The sequence below is a fragment of the Trichoplusia ni genome, chromosome 20 (assembly GCF_003590095.1).
Source record: "Trichoplusia ni isolate ovarian cell line Hi5 chromosome 20, tn1, whole genome shotgun sequence".
Lineage (NCBI taxonomy): Eukaryota > Metazoa > Arthropoda > Insecta > Lepidoptera > Noctuidae > Trichoplusia > Trichoplusia ni.
In genome coordinates, this window is record NC_039497.1 from 6,485,328 (window position 1) to 6,506,661 (window position 21,334).

At 34.3% G+C, this 21,334-nt stretch overlaps 1 protein-coding gene across 3 annotated transcripts in view; it reads left to right on the forward strand.

Annotated features, from left to right (window-relative positions):
- LOC113503848 (disheveled-associated activator of morphogenesis 1) overlaps nucleotides 1–21,334 on the forward strand; it is a 117,634-nt gene that overhangs the window by 35,217 nt on the left and 61,083 nt on the right. Inside the window, exons 2-3 of one of the 3 annotated variants that reach the window (XM_026885955.1) lie at nucleotides 2,296–2,720; nucleotides 7,495–7,634. The exons of the other annotated variants lie outside the window; for them this stretch is intronic. Coding sequence (XP_026741756.1) covers nucleotides 7,587–7,634 — 48 coding nt within the window. The 5' untranslated portion in view covers nucleotides 2,296–2,720; nucleotides 7,495–7,586. The remainder of the gene's footprint in view (nucleotides 1–2,295; nucleotides 2,721–7,494; nucleotides 7,635–21,334) is intronic. 3 annotated transcript variants of the gene reach the window in all.

The following is a 21,334-nucleotide window of genomic DNA, read 5'->3' on the forward strand; positions in this document are numbered from 1 at the left end:
CGAGTATATGACTAATCGGTAAAGTTTTAATGTTATCGAAAAGTATGAAGATTAAGCTGCTTTGTTTCAAATTTTTATTTTTCTTAGAAAACACCCACTTTAACAGATTTTAAAATGTTTTGTTGATGTGTAATATCTAGTTGTCATTCAGTCCCATCAAATTTTCATCAAGTACGGCTTAGTAGTTTTTACTGTTGTTAAGAAAAATATTGCACTGTGACTACCATTCTTATTTAAAAAAATTGTGAACAGCGTCACGCGCTCTAAGCTTATTACTTGCGATAAGTGCACAGATAACACGACTTCAAGTGTTCCGTCAGTCAGCGGCCAATCAATCAGTGAGCCGAGACTGGCCCACATCCGCCAATTTGTATTACGCATTGTTTTTTAACATTTTTTCTACCTCACACCTCACCATTTCATATTATGTTCAATGTTCATAATCTGACGGAAGTTTCACTTTCAGTTAATCAATTTGGTGAAGATATTATGATACGTTTTGATGTAATCGCAAAGGTTAATCTTATCTGGGGATCGTACATGTGAATGGATGAAAGTAAAGAGGAAATTGTTATGCTAATGTATCCGATGCGATGTGGGAATAAATATGTAAAGAGCAATAATTCAAGTTTATTTCACGTTTCATTCACTAATTTGATACAATCGAATTATGTTCAAAAAATTCAGGTGGATATAAGAATCAATTATGAGTTTTACCCACGAGATATGAACACAAAGTGCATTTTAAGTTCAAGTTGAATGTTTTCCTTAGAGTGTTTCGATCTGAGAACAAGGAAATATACAAAATTCAAGTCATGAGATTAAATTCAATTGTTATGTGACAACAACTGAAAAGTGAAAGAGTTATCTTTGAGATGGTTCGGCGGTTTACCATTGAGCGAATCAAAGGCAAACAGACAAAATTGAGTGCGAAATTTTGTGAAAGTCAATTTAAAAATATATACCTATCTGTACGTGCACTGGTGGGAATTATGTTGTCTGACTGCAGATTGATGATTCGTTTAATTGGGTGTTATAGAAATTGTATGATCAAGATCTTTTGGAATTTGTCACAGTCTCTCCTTGATGTTGCTGCTAGATAGTCTTTTTTTTTCGTGCTGTATAAAAAAAACCGCAAAAAAAAATAACTGCATTCGTTTATTTTCACGCTAGATTTCTATATCCACTTTTGAGAGCTTTGGTTCAAAACACTTTCGGAGGATATAAAATTTAATGATGTATTAGAAATCGGTATCAATATGTTTACGATTAAAATGTATGCGCATGACTTTCTAAAGGAAAGAAGTACATTAGACCGTACAGTTTTACGACCCTTGTAGTTTATGCTCATGACCTTAGTTGATTTAAAACCTTACGGTCTCATTGATTAGGTGTATTATCTTCTAAAAATATTAAACTATTTTAAAGTTTAATAGATTTGTTGTGCAGGTGTGTGATACATTGATATTGAAATTTAATAAGAGTGCACTTAAGCTTGAGTGTCAGAAGATGCTGATCGTAATAAAAATAACACTAGAAGACTCGTATGTGCTATTGTTGATCTTGTTCAACGCAAAATTCTAGTGTACCCGAAAATGAATTGTGAATGAATCCGTGTTGAGTTGGTATGCATTGCCTCGCACCGACTAAATGGTGAGTGTCCCCGAGGATTCCCACAGCTAACAAAAAAAAGAACGTTGTCCGAAAATAATTTCATCAATCCCCAATGTCGGACTTGAAATCTCTCATAAAATATTTTCACTTTTGTAGGTAGCCGATGTACTTTCGTCTTTAACATTTTGTTATTCATATTATTATGTGATGTGTCCTTCATGATTATGCATGACGAGACGTACATTATCTCGTATTATCTTGATCGAAAGTCTCTCTTCGCCTCTTTATCTCTACTGTTTGGTATTGCTTTATTTAGAATGTGACGTTAATGGTATTTAATAAGTGCGATGAAACTCAATGGATGATTATCATACGACAATGCTAATTTTGTATAATTTGAATAGCTTTACGACGCGACGCTCTAATCCAAGAGATCAAAATGTTGCCGAGTTTGAAGTTAACTCCTGCTAACTCTGAAATGGATATATCCCAAACGCAGTATGAAAGTTCGAATCCCTTAATCATTTTCTGGTTCGAAAGTTTTGCTATGTGAATTATGGAACAGAAATGCAATTGTATCTGAAACTGTATCTACAATACACTCGACGGATAAATTGGTATGCGTTACACCACCCAGGCCTACAATTTCATATGTGACCGATTTTTTTCTCTTTGTTACAGGTGAGTACTTCCAACTTCTGCATTCAAACGGCATCCGCAAATAAAAATAGACGATTCACGATTGAAGACGAGTACGGCACGGTAAGTAATGATAGTTGTTTTCTACAACTATTTTCTCTGACGTGCCGTGACATCGCTACCTACTTCGGTTCAGCGGCTGCGCTTGCGATCCGCGCCGGTCGATCGCGGGTGTGTACGCGCACCGCCGCAGTCACCTGCCGCGTGCAACGACCGCAACACGTCGCGACCGCGAGATGCCGCCATTCGCGCCTAAACGATCTATTCTGTTACATTTTTGAATTGACGATTTGAGGCGCCTAATGTTTTAGTTTTTTTTCAATTTTTTGGTGGACAGTGTCAGTGTTCTGTGTGCGAGTTATTTCCCTTTGAGGCCTTTTGGACATGGTTTATTTTTTTGTTGTATGGTAAAGTTGCATTTTGTGTTTCTTACAAAATTTTAACAATTTTTTTATCATTTGATACCTACCTAAATTTAAAAAAAGATAATTATGAAGCAAAAAATTAACCACCCAAATAAGTGTTTACTTCAAATGTTATTATTTCACACAATGAAATTTTAGATTCTCAAAATATTTATGCACTTTTTTACGAGGTTCGCAAAACGACTTAACAATTAATGAAAATACTGAACAAATAATCATGATACCTACAAATTAAGTTAACATAACATTGTAGAAAATAATTGGGTACTCGTACCCTGATTTGCATATGTAAATGACGGGGGAAGACTCATGATAGTTACTATAAATTATTGGTCGTGAGTTACATCGATTAGTTACAATTAGCTTCGGTATTGTTATTCTAAGGCATGCCTCTTTATCTTTATTTACTATAGCAACATATAATACTGTATACGTTATATGAGTTAATATTTTTTTTTGAACCCGCTGTTCACCTGTGAATTTCATAAATTCGACTCTTGTTTGATTTTTTCATTAATTAATTTAGCGCAAAAATGAGGTAAACCTCAGGAATATTCTGTGCATAACACAAAAAGTGGTATTAGATGTCAATCTCTTGAGAAATTTTGAAGCAGATGAATTTATGTGTACCTACCCACTAAATATAAAGAATATTATGCAAAAGTACCTTGGTACTAGCTACTCGTATTTCTCGTAAAAATGTCATGCATACCATCTATCTTACAATACAATTGAAAAGGCCCATTCACCCTAACCTTTTGACTGTGGTATTTCGTTGCGCCACACGGCGCGGCAATGCATGCAAGCAGGGTAATTTTACATGACTCCTCACTTACTGGTGACCCCCTATCACTTATTATAATGGTTATCCCTTTAGTGACGTCATGACAAACATATGTCTCAATAGATATGCTTGAAGGTGAGCGTTTATCAAATTATCTCGATATATACTTATCAGTGACAAGAAACGGTTTGATGTTCAATTGTCTTTGTTTTCTCAAAATTGTACCGATTTTTTTCATAATAAGCAGCATTGGCAACGTTCAATGATGCGATATTGAAATAAGATTACATAATAGCTTTAGTTTACATATACGATGTTATAGTAAGCGAAAAAAACAAAACATTATTGTGTAAAGAATTCTAAGCATTGTCTCGAAATAAAATATTTTCTATTCGTGAGAAATGTGCTTAAGTAAACATTTTATCTCAAGGTTTACTATAAATAAAGTTGACGTTGACGTTATTAACTAGATTCTTCCTGATGTAGCCATAATAAACAAGACAACGTAACCCTTCTGACGCAGTTGGTTAAAAAAAGCCTTTGATTTAAGTCATGTCTCGCTTGTCTAGGCTGTCTAGTGGTTTCATGTTTTAATCAAAATAGTTTAAAGCCAGCTTTGTGGTGAAATAGTTTTACGAAAACTTAGTTTTCGTCACGCGAAATTGTGAATTCCAATATCGATGTCTCAAAAAATAATGAAATATTTGACAGTGTAACGAATTTTAAAACGCATTCGGGATTGTTCGAACTGTTGAAAAACTTTAAAGGGTTGAAGTAGTCATTTATTTGTTTAATGTGACGCGTGAACATATTAATTAATTTTTATTATTCATTTAATTTTTTTTTAATACGTGACGCTCTGTCGTCACAGTAGTAAAATTAAGTGTCATCTAAAGTTGAAATTTTTGAAATACGTCAGTTTTACTTTTTTCTGTTTTGAATAATACCATAAAATTTAGTTAAATGTTTTGGATACAGTTCGTTGACTTTCATTGAAATGTAAGCCGACATCGAATTATCATAAGTAAGGCGATTATGTAATCTATTCCAATTTAAATACATTTGCAAATAGTATCGTTGTATACAGTATTGTTTGATGCTAAAGAATTAAATTAATATTAAGAGTTGATGTTTTCATCAGTCTAGAAAAAATGCTAATAACCCTGTTTACTTCCATATTAAATTACTCTCCGTACGTTATAATTTTCTATTTAAATTCTAAAGAAAGTTGTATGCATAAGAAATCTAATAAATTAATCGGTTGACCCGAAATTAAAAATCGAGACCTTCGTTTTACTCGAGCCGTGCAGAAACGTGTGTGTATTAGTAGTGAAAGTGATCTACAAGTCTACAACCTCTACAACCGCTACAACCGAATTCGGTTAACTAGTGTTTGCACGCATTCACGCCCACATAATTGTTACCCATCGTGTTCACTTTGAAGAAACTAGTTTTAAAATCGCACGAGAATTGGCGACAATTATAAAGCAATCATTGTTATTGGTTTTTAGAAGTTAAAAAAAAAATCGTTTAAGAATCAAAATTAAAAGAGCGTGCGTGTTTTTTGTAGTCGTTTATGTAGCCATATTTCTTAGATGCTTGATCAATCGATTTTACCGTTCTAGCGTTTTTTCTAGATGAGTTTTGTCAGCTGAATAGTGTTTTTAAAGTGTCTGCGTTTTGACCCATTTTATGAGTGAACGAGGTATCCTTTATTTAGTTTACTTATATTACGCTAATAATCAATAGATTTAATGAACAAATCAAGAAAACATATACATAACTTCACTTGTTAGTAAAGCGGTAACTTAAATTAGGTCGACGAGTTTTAAATTAAACACAAAACACGTTAGACATCATCCGAAGACATGAATAACAACCTGTCTCGGGTATCTTAATAAAATATTCATCGATCAAAGGATGTCATTAATCCATTACAATGACTAACAATGTGACGTCATAAATTTTATGTGAAAGCGTGCCCGTATCAACGTTATAAGGTTTTCTAAACGCTCTGCCCAAATGGCATGAAATTACCCGGCCGGTTATCAATCTGCACAATACTATGTCTATAATACTCTCGTTTTCTTTGGAATGTATACGAAAAGTGAAAAAAGAACACCGTTCAACCGGTTGTGTTTGCAACGTAATACCAAGAATAAAAAAAGAAACATTTAATTTCTGAATTGTGCAACGTCGATATGCGTTTTGCGGTTAATAAATTATTGTAGGAGCATTGAGGACCTGTTTCTAGACTTTGATATATTGGGACGAGTTCATTAGAACTGTTAATTGTATTGGTTATACGTAATGCTGTAAGTTCATTCAAATAACGTAACTGTGATTTGCAATAGTCCCTCTTTGATTACGAGTAAACGAGGATCTATCATGACTAGATTTAGCACGGAGATCATTTATAAATTCAGATAAAAACATTGTTTACTAAATCCAATTCTACCAGATAGATAGTTATCAAGTAATGTATGGTCCATTCTGCAACTTTCCGGTCTTCGGCAAAAACCTTTAGCTGTGGCTCCCATTGTTTCATCTATAAGATTGACGCGACAAGGTCTACGGACATCCTTTCGCCTCCGAAGCCTTAGTCGCCTTGCCCTTTCATTGTGGTTACCTCGAAGGCTGGTCAACTCGATTAATCTTTAGACCTTTGCGCCTTTTACGACCCTTTAATGTGTTTATCAGTAGGAGACATTAATACAGCTACTTGTATTTTATATTCTTGTTTTTTTATTGTATAATTTAAAGTAATTTAAACATGAGTCGTAAAGTATTTTGAAAAGTATGTTTCGTTGAGAGTGTGTTGTTTTTCCGGTTCACAGATTTCAATCTCTTGGCCACACGCAACGCATCTACACTGTCCTATTATTTGAAAATAATAATGTTACTTCTTAATTGTAGTCACCTATTAAAGAAGGTTTTAGTCATGTCTTTAGCTATGATCATTAATATTCATCACTGTTATATAAGCAATTTGTAGGCAATGTTTTAGAATATATGCAAGAATCTGGTGAAATTGTTCTTTATAAATGCCGATTTCACTGTTGATTTTTCTATAATTTGCATTTAATTGTTGTAGGCGTTCATTCTATTGAAAACTGGAAAATATAGTTCCGCAATCTTGTATTATTGTCTAGTTAGAAATGTCCGCGAAATCACGTATAAGTACTTTCTGCCTTAACAATTAATCGACAGGCAATAAATCGATTGATCAACCCTGTACGTACAAATTATAATTTAGCAACGTGTGTTTCGTAAAATTCATTACGGCAACTAATTATTCGTATCGGTTGACTTATTTGATTGTTATCATCGTAATGCCGTGTACTTTGCGTTGTAGAATGTGTGATAATGAAATGCAAATTATTCCGTGTCGGCCAGTGCAGCATGTCGGTCTGTCCGTTCTGTTGCAGTTCATTTGAGACAAGTGTTTGGACACGTTTGTGGTCGTGTATTGCAGTTTGTGGAAACTTTAGAATCTAATTGCTAAATCTGTTCTTACTCTTATACGTATTATAGACAGGTAAAATTGGTGGCGTTTTGTAACGGCCTAGTCTCGGGATCCACTGAACCAATACCGCTCGAACTAAAATTATTTTACTAATAGAAAGCTATATTATTTCTGAGTATCAAATTCTATATCATAAACCCGAGAAATAGTAACGTTTCAACTAAGCGTTTTAATTGGCATCTTTGATATTTATCAACATTGAAATTGTAGGTTTCGATTAAAGTAATTTCCTAAATTGATTGGAAACGTTCTTAATTTAAGTATTACAAATTGTTTCCTTCAAAAAACAGCGATTATATAATTTCAATATACGAACTTAACTTCGATACACATTTTATACAATACCGCTATACCTAAATTGTATTATCCTTTGATCCTTGAATATTTAATCCTCACAATAAATAAACTATGTTCAATTGGCCTACATGGAACGCTTTTCCTCGCAGTTTCCAGTGACTATTGCTTAGTTACTCGTAAGACATGCATGTGTTAGTGTGATGGGTGTGTGATAGTTTCTGAGGGGCATACAGCAGTCACAATGTGCAGCAAGGAACAGATCAACCATGTGCTGAGTAAGATCAATGTGGTGAGTACGGCTTGTTGATATTGTGTGTTTAGTTATGTACTATAGATAGTGTTAACAATAGAAGACTTGATGTACGTTATGTGTTATTGAAAAGTGTCTGAATTAAATAATACAGCCGAGCGGTATTAGGTTATAACGAGCAACCCACTGCGTGCGAAGTGGCCCGGGCTCGATCCCCGTGGAGGACAAGCATTTTTGTGATCTCGACTGCTTGTACAGAGCTTGTCTGATGGCGTTTGTTTGTGCATCATGCATGAGACTTGAATTATTGTGAAAAACTTCGAGACACAAGGAATAAATTTTTTAAGGGGGAGTCGTTGTATAAAAAAATGTAATAAAATTAAAAGTCCAGCCTAGAGACATTTCGGCAATTGTATTGGCCTATAGAAAACGCTCAAATTTATGGCAGATATAAGTCACGTGACTTTACGAATCACAATATCTAATATATAAAATTCCCGTGTCACGATGTTAGTTACCGTACTCCTCCGAAACGTTTCGACCGATTTTTATGAAATTTTGTATACATATTGGGTAGGTCTGAGAATAGAACAACATCTATTTTCCATACCCCTAAGTGTTAAGGGTTGCTCACACTAAAAAAAAAATTTTATTTTTTGGACGTAATATTTTGTTTTTATTTTTTTATAATGAGGCATTAAAAATACATACAACTAGAAAAAAAAATCGGCAAAACAACGTTTGCCGGGTCAGCTAGTCTTCTAATATATAAAATTCCCGTGTCACGATGTTAGTTATCGTACTCCTCCGAAACGGTTCGACCGATTTTTATGAAATTTTGTATACATGTTGGGTAGGACTGAGAATAGAACAACATCTATTTTTCGTACCCCTAAGTGATAAGGGTTGCTCACACTAACATTATTTTTTTATTTTTTGTTTTTATTTTTTTATAATGTAGCATTAAAAATCATCCAACTAGATTTAATTTATTAGGCAAAACGACGTTTGCTGGGTCAGCTAGTGTATTTATAAAACGTAATGTCATTTAAAATCATTCTAGTGTTTCTATTAATGCTGGCTACCACTTGGATAAAACTTGGTTACAAGGGCTGAAGTTTTAATGCTTTGAATACATTGCATACGTGTGTTCAGTAGCCCCTCTCACTCTCTAGCTTATTGGTAATACAGTTAATGGCATATTGATCATGTGAACTGATTGTGGAGTCAGTTTTCCTGATTATTATTTTATGGAAGTTTTCCTTTCCGTTCCTTGTGTTTACGACGGGTACGACTGTACCACAAAGCAAAAAAAAATTATTAATACATAGGCACTATAAAACTATAACAAAATTTTACAAACCTTATAATTCTCATGTTAGTTTTAGACAATTTAATACTTGGTGTCTTCATGTACCTATATGTATTTGAAACTTAATTAAACGGGTAGGGCTCATCGTGTACTCCTTTACGAGTTGCTTACAAAATACATAATTAACCTACAACGTTACAAACATTTATAGGATTTAACAAGAAACAGTGTGTAGCCAACCTTATCCAATTCCAATGACTTACCTTCGTTGCTTAACAAAATACTTGCTCAAATCATTTTGAAACGGCGATAGCATCTAAATAATAAATATGACTTAATGGTCATATTACATCAATTAACCACCTGACTGATATAAATACCGTAACAATATTTCTAATTTGACCCAACAAGCCTTTTCGAACAGAATTGATTACGTCCGGCTAATCTATCTATAATATTAATGTACTAATTGGTTACAATTGGCCATTTATAATGTTGGTGCCCAAGGTTTGATCCAAGGTTGGCGCGTGGTATATTGGTTGTCAAATTAACCACGTAGGAATTTTAAGTTGGGGAAGGAAAATGCACATCGATTGACATTGGCCTATTATTGCCAATTGTCACTACCTTTTATTGAAATCAACTGTACTAAGAGTCGGTACTATCTGTGTTTTTCCATTCAAGCGTTTTGATATTCATTGCAGTAATGATTTGCTTTCTTAAACTATTTTTAAACCGTGTTCTTTGACCTTCCTTTGTCTGGTCTGTATCTATTAAACTATTCTCATTATCAACAACCCTTTCCGCCCTTCTCACTTCCCTGCTCAATTATTTTACATTTCCTCTTCCATTTCCATATCCAAATAAATAAATGTCATTTTGCATTATCATGAAACTCATGTAAATAAATTAATCAGTGCGAACACTGCAATGCGGTGAACATAACCGTGTAACCACACCTAGTGCATCGATCGTTTGCGGTCAAACAAATAACGTAGCTAAAACCAGATGCGATTTTTCATTTATTCAAACAGCTAACATGGTCCGGTTTTATAGCTATTTATCTGACAGTATAGAGGATAAAATTCAAACGTTTTGATAAATGTTCTCTCACAGCACCATGTCTGTGTCATAGTACAATGGTTTTAAGAAAACAATTCGGTTTTTCTCAGTCAATGACAACGCTTGGTCTTCGATCCGATCTTCAACGACGCTTGCCTATGTATGATGACTCTGCATGGCGGTATTAGTTTCTTCATCATCAACTTTGTATAAACAACTGTTGGGTAAAAGCCTTCCTGTTCTTCTGCCACCCTCAGTCTCATGTATTTGCTTCGAGACAAAATTTATCGAGTACTTGCATATTATGCCAAGGGCCATCGCAACACGGCCCTTAACAGCTTTGAAGATATATAAGATATTGGTAACAGTTTCAACCTCATCGTGTTTACTTTGAACTTAAAGTTAGGAGATAAATAAACGATATTCCTTTGTCGACAGATATGTTTGATAAAGTTTTGTAGGTGTAGGTATGTAATTAGAACGTGTATAGTCAAGTTCTCAATAGTCATGATTTCTCGTGCTATATTAATTCACATGCAAAGTGTAGGAGTTCCTAAAGGATTGGTTATTACTAGTTTTGTTGGCTCTGAATATGCATTTGGTATTGAGATTAATGTCTACATACTCCGAAATTTTTAGTTAAAATTGGTCGATATTTGTGTTGAATTATACATTTATCATGGAAGTCCAGTCTAAGCGAGTAGAACTTTTGGAGGAATCGGCTAATCGTACGTTACTAGAAAATAGTTCAAGCATATTTCAGACAATGTCAAATAACAGCTGATTGTTAACGTTTATAGTAAACGAACATCTTTACACATAATACGTAGATAATGTAGAGGCGTCATTGAGCTGTAGTAATTTCAAGTATTACATCATTCAACGGTAACAAGCATTTTTGTTTTACTCAGCAACGTATAAAACCTTATTTGTTTTACAAACAAATGTATGCATTGAGATCACGAACACTCGGTTATTCTTTTCGCATGTTGCTTCTTATTTTGTGTGCAAAATTTTATTATAGAGCTGCTCATTAAATTTTTATGATAGACTGATCCCTGAATATTGTTTACGCGGCTTCATTTTAATATGCTCTTAGATATATCTGTCGCTACATTACGCTATGGTATGATAGAGATGGCATGATACCCAACAGCTTCTTAAAACTGATTGGCGTTTTAGCACTCTGCCAGTAGTTCATTAAAATAAATTGCCCTTCGATTTTCAATCACGATTGTAAAGTATTCGAGTGTTTCGTTTTTTGTACGCACTTGTATTTTGATTTGTTTGGCACCACTCAGCGTTCATTGCCAACTTATCGATACTTTATAATTTATATAGGTTAGATTATAATGAGAATAACATAGATATTTTGCTATCGATTCTAATTGAATTCGGAGTGAACGATAATGAAGTGTTGCAATTTAAAAGTGATAGTTTCATATTTGAATTCGTGCAATTGATACGATTGGAGGTTGTTTATTGAGTTGATATACGATACAAACCTAATATCATTTAATTGAGTTATTGAATGTATCGATGAACTCATGCTGTGGCCTAGGTTATAATAATATTAACTAATTAATTAATAATTTACATCACCGCTTTTGTAAATATGGGTGTCTTTGTGCATGTGAGTTGTATGTTTGTAAACCCCCCGCGACACAAAGATTAAATTCCTTACCGCGGGAGTCGTATATGAAAAAAAAAGAGTATAGAAGACAGGTATGAAATAATGATTAGCAGAGGTTGAGGTAAATTTGAGCTGAAACAAAAAAGTAAAAATTTTACCTAAAGATTAAAATTTACCCAAACTGTATTCAAAATTGTGCAAATCTTTGTAATATTACGATTACATTTACAACAAAAACTAAATGCTCTACATGGAAAGTTTGAACTTGACATTCATCAAACAATATGCTATCAAAGATAAGGTGTCAGTGTTCAGTGATATCCGTATGCAAATGTTTAAACAGATGATCGATAACGCTTATCAAGTGTATCATACAGTATAACATTGATTTGTTGCTGGTGTAGGCAGTACCCTTGACTTTTTAATGTGGTAGAAAGTAATGCGTAGAAGATGAAAAATTGGGAGAAGGAAGACTACTAGTCCAAATTGTGGGAAAGATGTTTCATATATATTAAGATGAAGAAAATAAGTGAGTAAGTTGATGAGTAAAAGGGCATTGGATGGAAGTAAAATACATTGAAAAAAGAAATGGTTTTAGCCCGATGTATTGGAAATTGGGAAGAGGGAAAATAGAGAAAGAAGAAATAGAACTTTCGGGTTTTAACATCACTAGACAGTAGTAGACAGACAAGAAGAAGAAATAAATGTGATATCTTGAAGTCTGCAATGGTGCCATTTATTTCCACTTAAATTCTTAAGAACTTTTAGTCAAAGATAGGATGCAATGAATTTCAAAATCCAAGTAGAACCAGTTAACTTGATTCATATCTGTTAAATGGAAATCAAACCGGAAAAACGGACGAACAATGCGGGTAACGGCACCACCATGCACAGATATAGCCTACAATTATTTATTGCATTTGAAACTAACTGTAAGTGCGTTGTAATGAGGCTAATGATAACTCAATGTATGCCTCGCGAAATAGCAGCTATGGAAATATACTAAACTGTGCCTGTAAAGTTACTCATAACCAATGAACAGTGGTTGTCAGGACTGCAGATGATATACCATAAGGTGACAAGTGAGGATTAGTTAAAGACCTATATCAAACCATACCGCTGGTAAAACCCCCCGTTTAATACCAAAAATATCAAAGAAGACCATGAGGGTTTCCACTAGGGCGGAAAATAAGATGTAAGGACGATTAGATTTTGAAAGTTTTACTAACTAAATATCACTAAGAACGCTAGAGTATTTGCCTTTAATATGTTCACAAAGTTTCGAGGAAATATTGTATTCGTTTCCATAGTCTGAAAGTTGATTGAGGCAGTAATCCTGGCACAAAGTGTTCTGCACTACATACAGGTCATAGGCTTTGTTTCATATAAAACAGACGAGTATTGATCACCTCGCTAGCGCACTGCGTGTTCTATGTCGCGTTTTAAAAGTAGACCTCTCATTTATAATCCTTTTATAACATATAAAATATCGTCGACTTACTAGAATGACTTTTGCCAAGAAATATCTTTTAATGTTGGAGGTGGACTGTTCAGAAAGCACCGTGTAAATCGCTATACACAACGACCGCAACGGAATACAGCCTCCTAATGCAGCTAATCTCGCGTGGAGCGTGTGTCGTAAGGGGTGAACGACCATTATCTGGAAGCAACTGTTGTAACACAGCATTAAACCGCGATTACCTATCAAGCGATGCGAATCAATGATTGTCAATTGATTGATTGATCCTGACTTAAACGACGTTTCTTATTCTTTACATTTCCTTCCAATTTCCTTTACTCTGTGCAATCTCAAATCTGTCCTTAGTATGTTTCAATGTATTGCGCATGCGGGGAATTAGCTCGGACTGTAGTTTACCAGGCATTGTGTGCTCTATGTGATGTAAAGAAATAATTAGAGTAGAAAAACAACGCTACGGAAATCTATAGAATATGACATAATGCGTAATTGTTGTATGAACGAGGTATGTGGATGAGGTCGTCTATGTATGAAGCTATGTAGCCTCATTTCCATTAGTTTCTGTGGATTGCTTCGTGTCTTACTAATGATTGCGAAAGTCGATTCTGCCGACATCATTATGGAGAGCTAATAAGCTTGAAAAGTTTGTAACGGCCTTCCGTGAGGCACCATTAAAAATTTGCAACTCAACTATGAAAACATACTGGATTATTCACTTCGTTTTACAGAAAACTGTATGAAGTAATATTATTTCACAAATCAACTCTCTTATAATTCGTATTGATATATTAATTCTCAACAAGGAAAATATGAAATTGGGTAGAAAATATACTCTTTCCAATATTATGGTGTATGAAGCATAATGTTTGTTTTACGGTTATTTCTTGTAACTAGGCGTGTCGAATTCGTGTCGGTAGTATCGCAAGACGCATCTGCTATGCTTATTAGGCGGAGGTGAGTTACCTGCGTGTGCTTATCGTCTACTTGTTCTTGTGACTTCGATCGTGACGAATGGCCGTGTTACAGAGAGGTTATAGATTTGGTTCTGTTCACGTGCACTAGTAGGATTTGCTAAGACTCGTTTTGTAGATCAGAAATGTGATATCACTTTTTGAAGAATATCTTTACAGAGTAAAGTTTTCTTCTTGAATATGTGGAAAAAAGTTTTATTATATTCAATAAAGTAAAAAGATACTGAAATATAGAACCTAGAAGAGATAATATCACGATAGTATTTACGAAGAGTTTAACGTTAGTGTCTCACGCCTGCACCAAACAATGTCCAGGCCAGACTCAATAAGAAATATGATTTTATGTCTATATATCTCCCGTTAGAAACCATATTTATAGCTATAGCAACAGTTGACTCATTTCAGTCACCTGTGTCGAATTTCAACTGTGGGAGAACCGGGTATTGGTCCCTTTAATATGCACTATAAATCAACTCCTACGGACAAATTTGAGGTTAAACGCAGTCAAATTGTAATAATGGCCGCTCTATAAAATATGTGTGGCTTGAGGCTGTTTATAATATATCGTTCGAGATAGTATCTATGGGCGTTTACAGTCAAAATATTGTTTAACTTGGCAATGAGTTCCTATGTGATTGCGTTAAACGTTTAGATAGTACTGATAAAGAACTACGTATTTTATAATGCGACCCACCACATAGTAGGCATTTACAGAAGTTCTCCTTTAAATAGTTGCGGCAGTAAAAAGAGTTATTTGAAGATATGTTTAGTAGATTTTTAAGATAAACTTTTTTCTTGCGATGGCAATAAGTATGTTACAAACATTATACTAACCTACTCATATTATAAACGTGAAAGAATGTTTCACGTAAAAACCGTCGCACGGATTTTCACGACATTTGGTACATAGATAGTTTATAATCTGGATTAATGAATGGTCCTGTCTTTTTATTTGAATCGGGTGGAGTTGCTGAAAACTTTACTATTTTTCATTTAAAAAGCCGCCTAATTTTCTTGGTTTATTTTTTGTTGTAGATATTTGAAATGTTGGTACGAATTGAAACTTCTTTTTTTACTATAGTGTTGTATGGTATTACAGATACGAGTACAATTATAATATCTATATTGTTAACGTTGTGCAATATTTACTTTTATGATAGTTACCTTAGATTTCATTTAGGTTGGAATTCGCTTTGGTAAAGGTTTTCGTAATTAATGCTCCACTTGCATAACGTATATGTTTAAAAACAAATTAAAAGTTTTTCCACAGGATAATATAAACATTTGTGTCAAAAAAATAATTTGGTAATTTTTGGGTATTTTTTATGGCGTGGCTAACGATGTCTCTATTTATCTACAACTACAAAAATTGAACTATACAAAACACTGATATAATATAGAAATATTAAGATGCAGGTTCATTATATTATTTACATAACAATAAGGCTTTAAACCTTCAAATATATCGATCAGTTTATTGTAGGCGATTTCATTCTACATAAGGGAAATAGGGGCGCATGCCTTACGTACGAATGTAGGCGTTTGTTACCTACATAATTCATTATCGATATTGCATGTAAACTGTTTTGAATTTATCGTCACACCTTCGCATTATCATAATATTGATTGATTATTATTTAGATAGGAAGTTTTGTTGGCCAAGTTAGTCCATAAATCTGATCGTGTGCGTAAGTTTCGGGTGACTGCTAGCTCTTGAAGCAAGAATGGCTCTGCTTGGTTTGACGCTGACCTCTTGCTTTAAAGCGACAATAGTTCTGCTATTAAGAGCGCAGGTCACAAATTTAATTTATAGTGATAAATTTATATTTTTTTCAATATGTTTCTAAGATGAATGTCTTATTTAAACATTTTGGATATAACTTTGTAGAAAAAACCTGGCCTAAAGCTTAAACATTATATAAAGGGCTAGCGAAGGTCTTTGCCCTCCATTTTGACAGCTACAGGCTGCTATTACATATATTGTGTTGCCACCCACCGTTCGCTTCCGTTGCTCAGCTCGTGCTTTATTCAAGTCATTCTTCTAATTGATATATTGACGGCTTAATGTCCTATACAAAAGTCAATGTCAAAATATGTTTTATCAATCATGTCGATAAAGATTTATGGCATCCGGAAGTTATTTGTTTAGAAGTTCAACGTCTTAAATATACACACGTAGACTTTTTTCTTGTGAAACTCCATAGATGCTCTCATTTCTTAACAACAAAAGAAAACCGGTTTTTGGTTATTTTTTAGTAAATATCATTCGACAGAAAGATTCACGCATTCTTTAGAAGAAATATTAAAATATCAAACACTACTCAAAGTTACCTTAACAAGCTAATAAGTAGCGTATATTTACATATAACCACAAAACCGCAGTCACTACTGCGTAAGGCGAATAAGGGCGCGTGACACGTGCGGACGTAGGAGTCTACGTAGTGATTGATGTGTCGTGTGTACACAGCTGATATGTTGTCGAACTGTCACGAACACACGATCTCTGAACACTGGTGTTTGAAGATAATTGTCGGGTTAAACACAATGTTGAAAATGTGCAAGATAGGGCACATGGGCAATGTGCGAGGAGGGGTGTTGAGTAATTTGTCCTTAAGTGGAGCTTCCCTTCCCATTTATAATTATTATAAAGTTGTTAAACAAGATTATAGCCCCATTTTGTCCGTTTGAAAATTGTTTCTGCTAGTAGTTCAAAGCAGAAACAATTGACTATTATAATAATGGTATCTCTAAAATATCAAGGTCATCAGCATATCAACTTTCATCAAGGACTTCATTCTTTGACGTAACAAGACAGGCATACACTTTATCCGAACTGTTGCACTGTATCGTAGTTTCCTATACAAGTGCCACTCCAAATAATGAAAGGTCGGCTACCATCTGTCGGAATCCATCTTTCACAAGGCGGAACATTCTAGGTGTACCCACATTAACCAAATTCATATTTTGCCGAATATCTAATACATCATTTGAAGCAACGATAAGGAATTTTGGCGTAGCGGATGCATCGGTTCTCGTGTAGTATCGTATATCTGCGGTGACCTAAATTATCTCGTCTGTTTCGTGTTCCCGGAATCCCGTTCGGAAGATCCGGTCTAATTGTCCGGGATCTGGACGACGGCAATTATCTAAAAATGCATTGAGTAATACTGTATAATTAGACGAGGATCTTCATTTCTTACTTTAATAATACTATGGAGAAAGCACACGACAAATATTAGTAACTTTAAATCGTTGATGTAGGTCTTGGCCTATGTGCTGCGATACTCGATTTTGTTACTTTAAACAAAAATGACAAAAATGTAAATATTGAAATGGAATCGCTGAATTTTGACCAAAAATGTTAGTAAAGACTCCAATTGGCTTTAAGGAAGACTACGAAACAAAAACTGTTTAAATACACGAGCTTATATAACCACGCTTTGTACTAAAATAATGTACCAGTTATGTGCACAACGATAAATTCCAATATATTTAGCCTCACATAACCTGAAGTGATTGATGTGTGCGTAAAAACAGCGGCGTCGCTACCAAATAGTCACGAGCGACCTTTGCGGTCGTTTGTCGCGCATACCGAAACGTTATTAGTATAATTATACTTTCTTGCACCTGTAATTATGATAGCAGTTTGTGTTTTGTCTCGCGTTGTGATTTGCGAATGTTTAGAAGGGTTTATTCAAGTCATTTGTCTGCTTCGGAATGTAGTTTTGATTCTTGGTCTCGGATGAATTTGGATAGTGGGGGGGGTGGGATTTTTTGAGTATGGCTATGCTACTATGAGGGTGAGGTTTCGAAAGATATAGTATGTTTATTACAATAGGCTATATTTACAAGTTTTGTACAAATCGTTAATTTCCACAAAGTTCTTCGTGAGTTCAGTTTCTGTTACAATATTCCCATTATATTTACTTGTACTCACTTTTACCTTTCCTCTTCCTCATGTTTACATAGCAATCTCCATTGCTCTCGCCTCCGTGTGTTAGATCATAAACAACATTACGCGTTACTCCACAGTCCACACCAGATCAGCGAAGCAACAAAAAGAAAGTGAGCATGTAATTCACACTTAATGATTCATGTAAGCAGAACATTTCCCTTTCGTTACCCATCCGCAACTGTTCTACTATCTATATCTATACTAGTGTGTATTACTATGAGAGTTTCTTGCCGGTTCTTGGCCATATGAATGACATTTTTAATCGTGCATCAAGAGTCACTATTACCTTAAAGTGCCTGGGAAATGATCTATTTAAAATTAAAATTTTGGTTTTGAGGTAAAGCTTGTGGGTTGCTGACGTCACATACACTAATGCACTCAGAGTAAGAACAAGTATTCATGGATTACACAAATGTATGTCCTGCGCAGGAGTCGAATCAGCAACACGTCGGGCTGTTAGTTTTACGTGGCATCCACCGAGCTATCCGTGCAGTTGATAATAAATTGTTCTAGTTTGTGTCGATTTAAACTGGTTTTAATTAGTTACTCTTTTCTGTCTGTTATGTAGGTCTAGGTAATTTATTCACTTTTTGTTTTATTGTGACGTAGCCGGAAGTTGGTGTGAATTATAATACTTTTTTTTTTCGTTTTAAGTTGTAATACTTTATTCATGCCTGCATGTTATTGTAGGAAGAAGGTGTTTTTATTTGCACAAATTTAATAGCTGAATATTAATAATTCCTAGACAATAAACTACGTAATCCTGAATTAATGATAAAGCTATTGTAGAATATACAGAAGAAAAGCTGAAATTACGAATTTTGGTCTTAATAAAAACAAGAGAAATGTACAAAGTAAGGGTACACAGCTATAGGTTAGTCAAGGTGATGATGATGAATACATATAATGACTCTTCGGTACAATGAAGTTTTTCTTATTCCGATGACATTCAGCTTCATCTAACAGCGTTAGTTATTGTCTCCAAGAATGTAAACATTCTCACTGCAATAGAGTTTACCTCTATCTTGTTATTACTGTATACTAATGTATTCATTGAATAAACAAACAAGCACTTTCCTTACTCTAAACACTATTGTTTGTTCCATTACTAATTTCGCAATTATACACATTTGTCTTTACCGTTTCCATTGTTTTCCTCATCATGACAATCGCAATGATTAACTTTTTTATTTTATTTCTTGACTGGCTGTAGTTTATTTCATTTTTATAATTCGTCGTGATCATTTCCAATCATTTAGGGAGGACTATGTTCAGTTCAGATGATGATGATTTCCACTCAAAGAAGGCTCCACCTCTGAACACAGGTCATTTTTCAATTAGTAATCATCATTACCATATTAGCTTCAATCACCTTCTGCGGGATATAGCTAGCGTACCTCTTTCTTGACTCTTCTTTCTATTTCTTGTCGTGTATGTCTCTCATCTGTTTCCAGGACCACGCACATTTTAGTTATGTTTACATTACTATTTACTTTTCAGATATAGGGTTGTTCTACTGTTCATTTTACTGTCTATAATAAGTAGGTGCGCGTGGGCATTCGTGCGCAAAGCCGACCCGCCAAATAAACATAGCGTTTTATAATGTGGAAGACTTTATTTACCTTCTTATACGGAAACTATTGTATTAATAACTATAATATAGTATAACTATTGTATTACAGTCACCTAGATGCTCGATAATTATAACACGTTTATTACGAAGCAATAAAGTCCATTTTTGGAAATCATTGTTTCTAAATATTTCTAATCAAGTATGTTTCGGTGATATGGTTATGTCTGTATCTCATGGGAATTGTGTTATCATGTATTGAGATAAACCTTTTTCTGAGTATGGCTGTAATAACCTGTCACTTCCGATTTTATCAAACTGTTTTTGTATATCTTCGTTCAAACTGTTGATTTTGAAGTCAGTACTGAAATTCACATCAATAAATATCTACTCATTGAAACAATGAGAAACATCTCAATATCAGAGAAAGTGATTTTTATTATAAAAGCGCACTCAAGTCTTAAACATCATATTTTACAAAGAAATTAGTTCATCAAATGGACGTGACTTCGATACTTGGTTTTGTACGAAATTTTCATAATAGTCGACTACCTGCGTACAATAAAATATAAATTCATTGATTTAGCAATAAATCCTACTCATTGTCAAGTCCGGCCACGCCGATAAATTCCGATCCAAATACTTCCAGCTCATTGACAGAGCATTCAGCAACAACTGGATACTACCACCGCCTGTTATAGTAGAACTGTTGCCATTGAGGAAAAGAGATGCCGCTCTATACAGTGTCGTTTTGTCTCGCTTCCACAACAGCTGGACATTTGCCGCCAACTATTCGCTCACACATCAACTCTATTCTATTATATTCGGTCCATTGTGATGTCATCACGTTATCACAACGATCTGTATTTGATGCTGTATTAAGACGTTCGTAGTCTATTATCCGAATGCCCGAAAGGGACGGAGCAATATGTCTCTCCTCTCTCATAGCGAAATATAGATTACAATAATGATTGTCTCGATAATAAGTTACATATCTATTGTCTCGTGGGAATGTGTAACGTATCGACAGAATGTTTAGTATGTATATTATATAATTAAGTCATTGAGAGGTCGTGTTTTGTTTTTAGTTTATGTTGTGTGGGAATAATTGCATGGGTTATGGACAACATTTAGGTGTTGCAGATATCAAAATACCAATTGTAATATAATATTATGATTTGAATTGGGAATAACAGAAGGATTGCTGTTGTCTAGGAAACATTTGCGAGTATGTTTAAAGTAAAAAAAAAATATTGTGCCCGGAGTCGAATCCAGATGGTCAGGAAGTAAACAGTTCAAATACATATTAACTTGGAAGATAATAAAAGAAATAAAAAAAATGATGTTGTATAACAAAAATTGATATTATTATAAACTAATAACATTGATCTGTAACAAAACCTAGACGAACCGTGACATTGAATTTTCTAAGCATACAGGTAAACACGATTTGTTAAATTAACTCAGTAATCCTTAATTAGTGCGTCTGTTATACTGAGGTTAATGTAACCTTCGTTTGTTAACTTTAACGCTATCGTTAAATGATTTGCGATTTGAGTGCAAGGTTAGGTTACGGTTTAAGGGTAGTTTGTTTAACTATTTTTGATTATGTTAAGAATTTAAGACTTGACTAGTTGCTTAACTTTGGCATTATGTATGGTTTTACTTTTCTTTATTTGATTCTTTTTTTTTATGTCTGTGAAATGCACAACTAAGTTTTTTCTTTAATTTGTTGGAAATGGGTTAGTATTCTGAAACA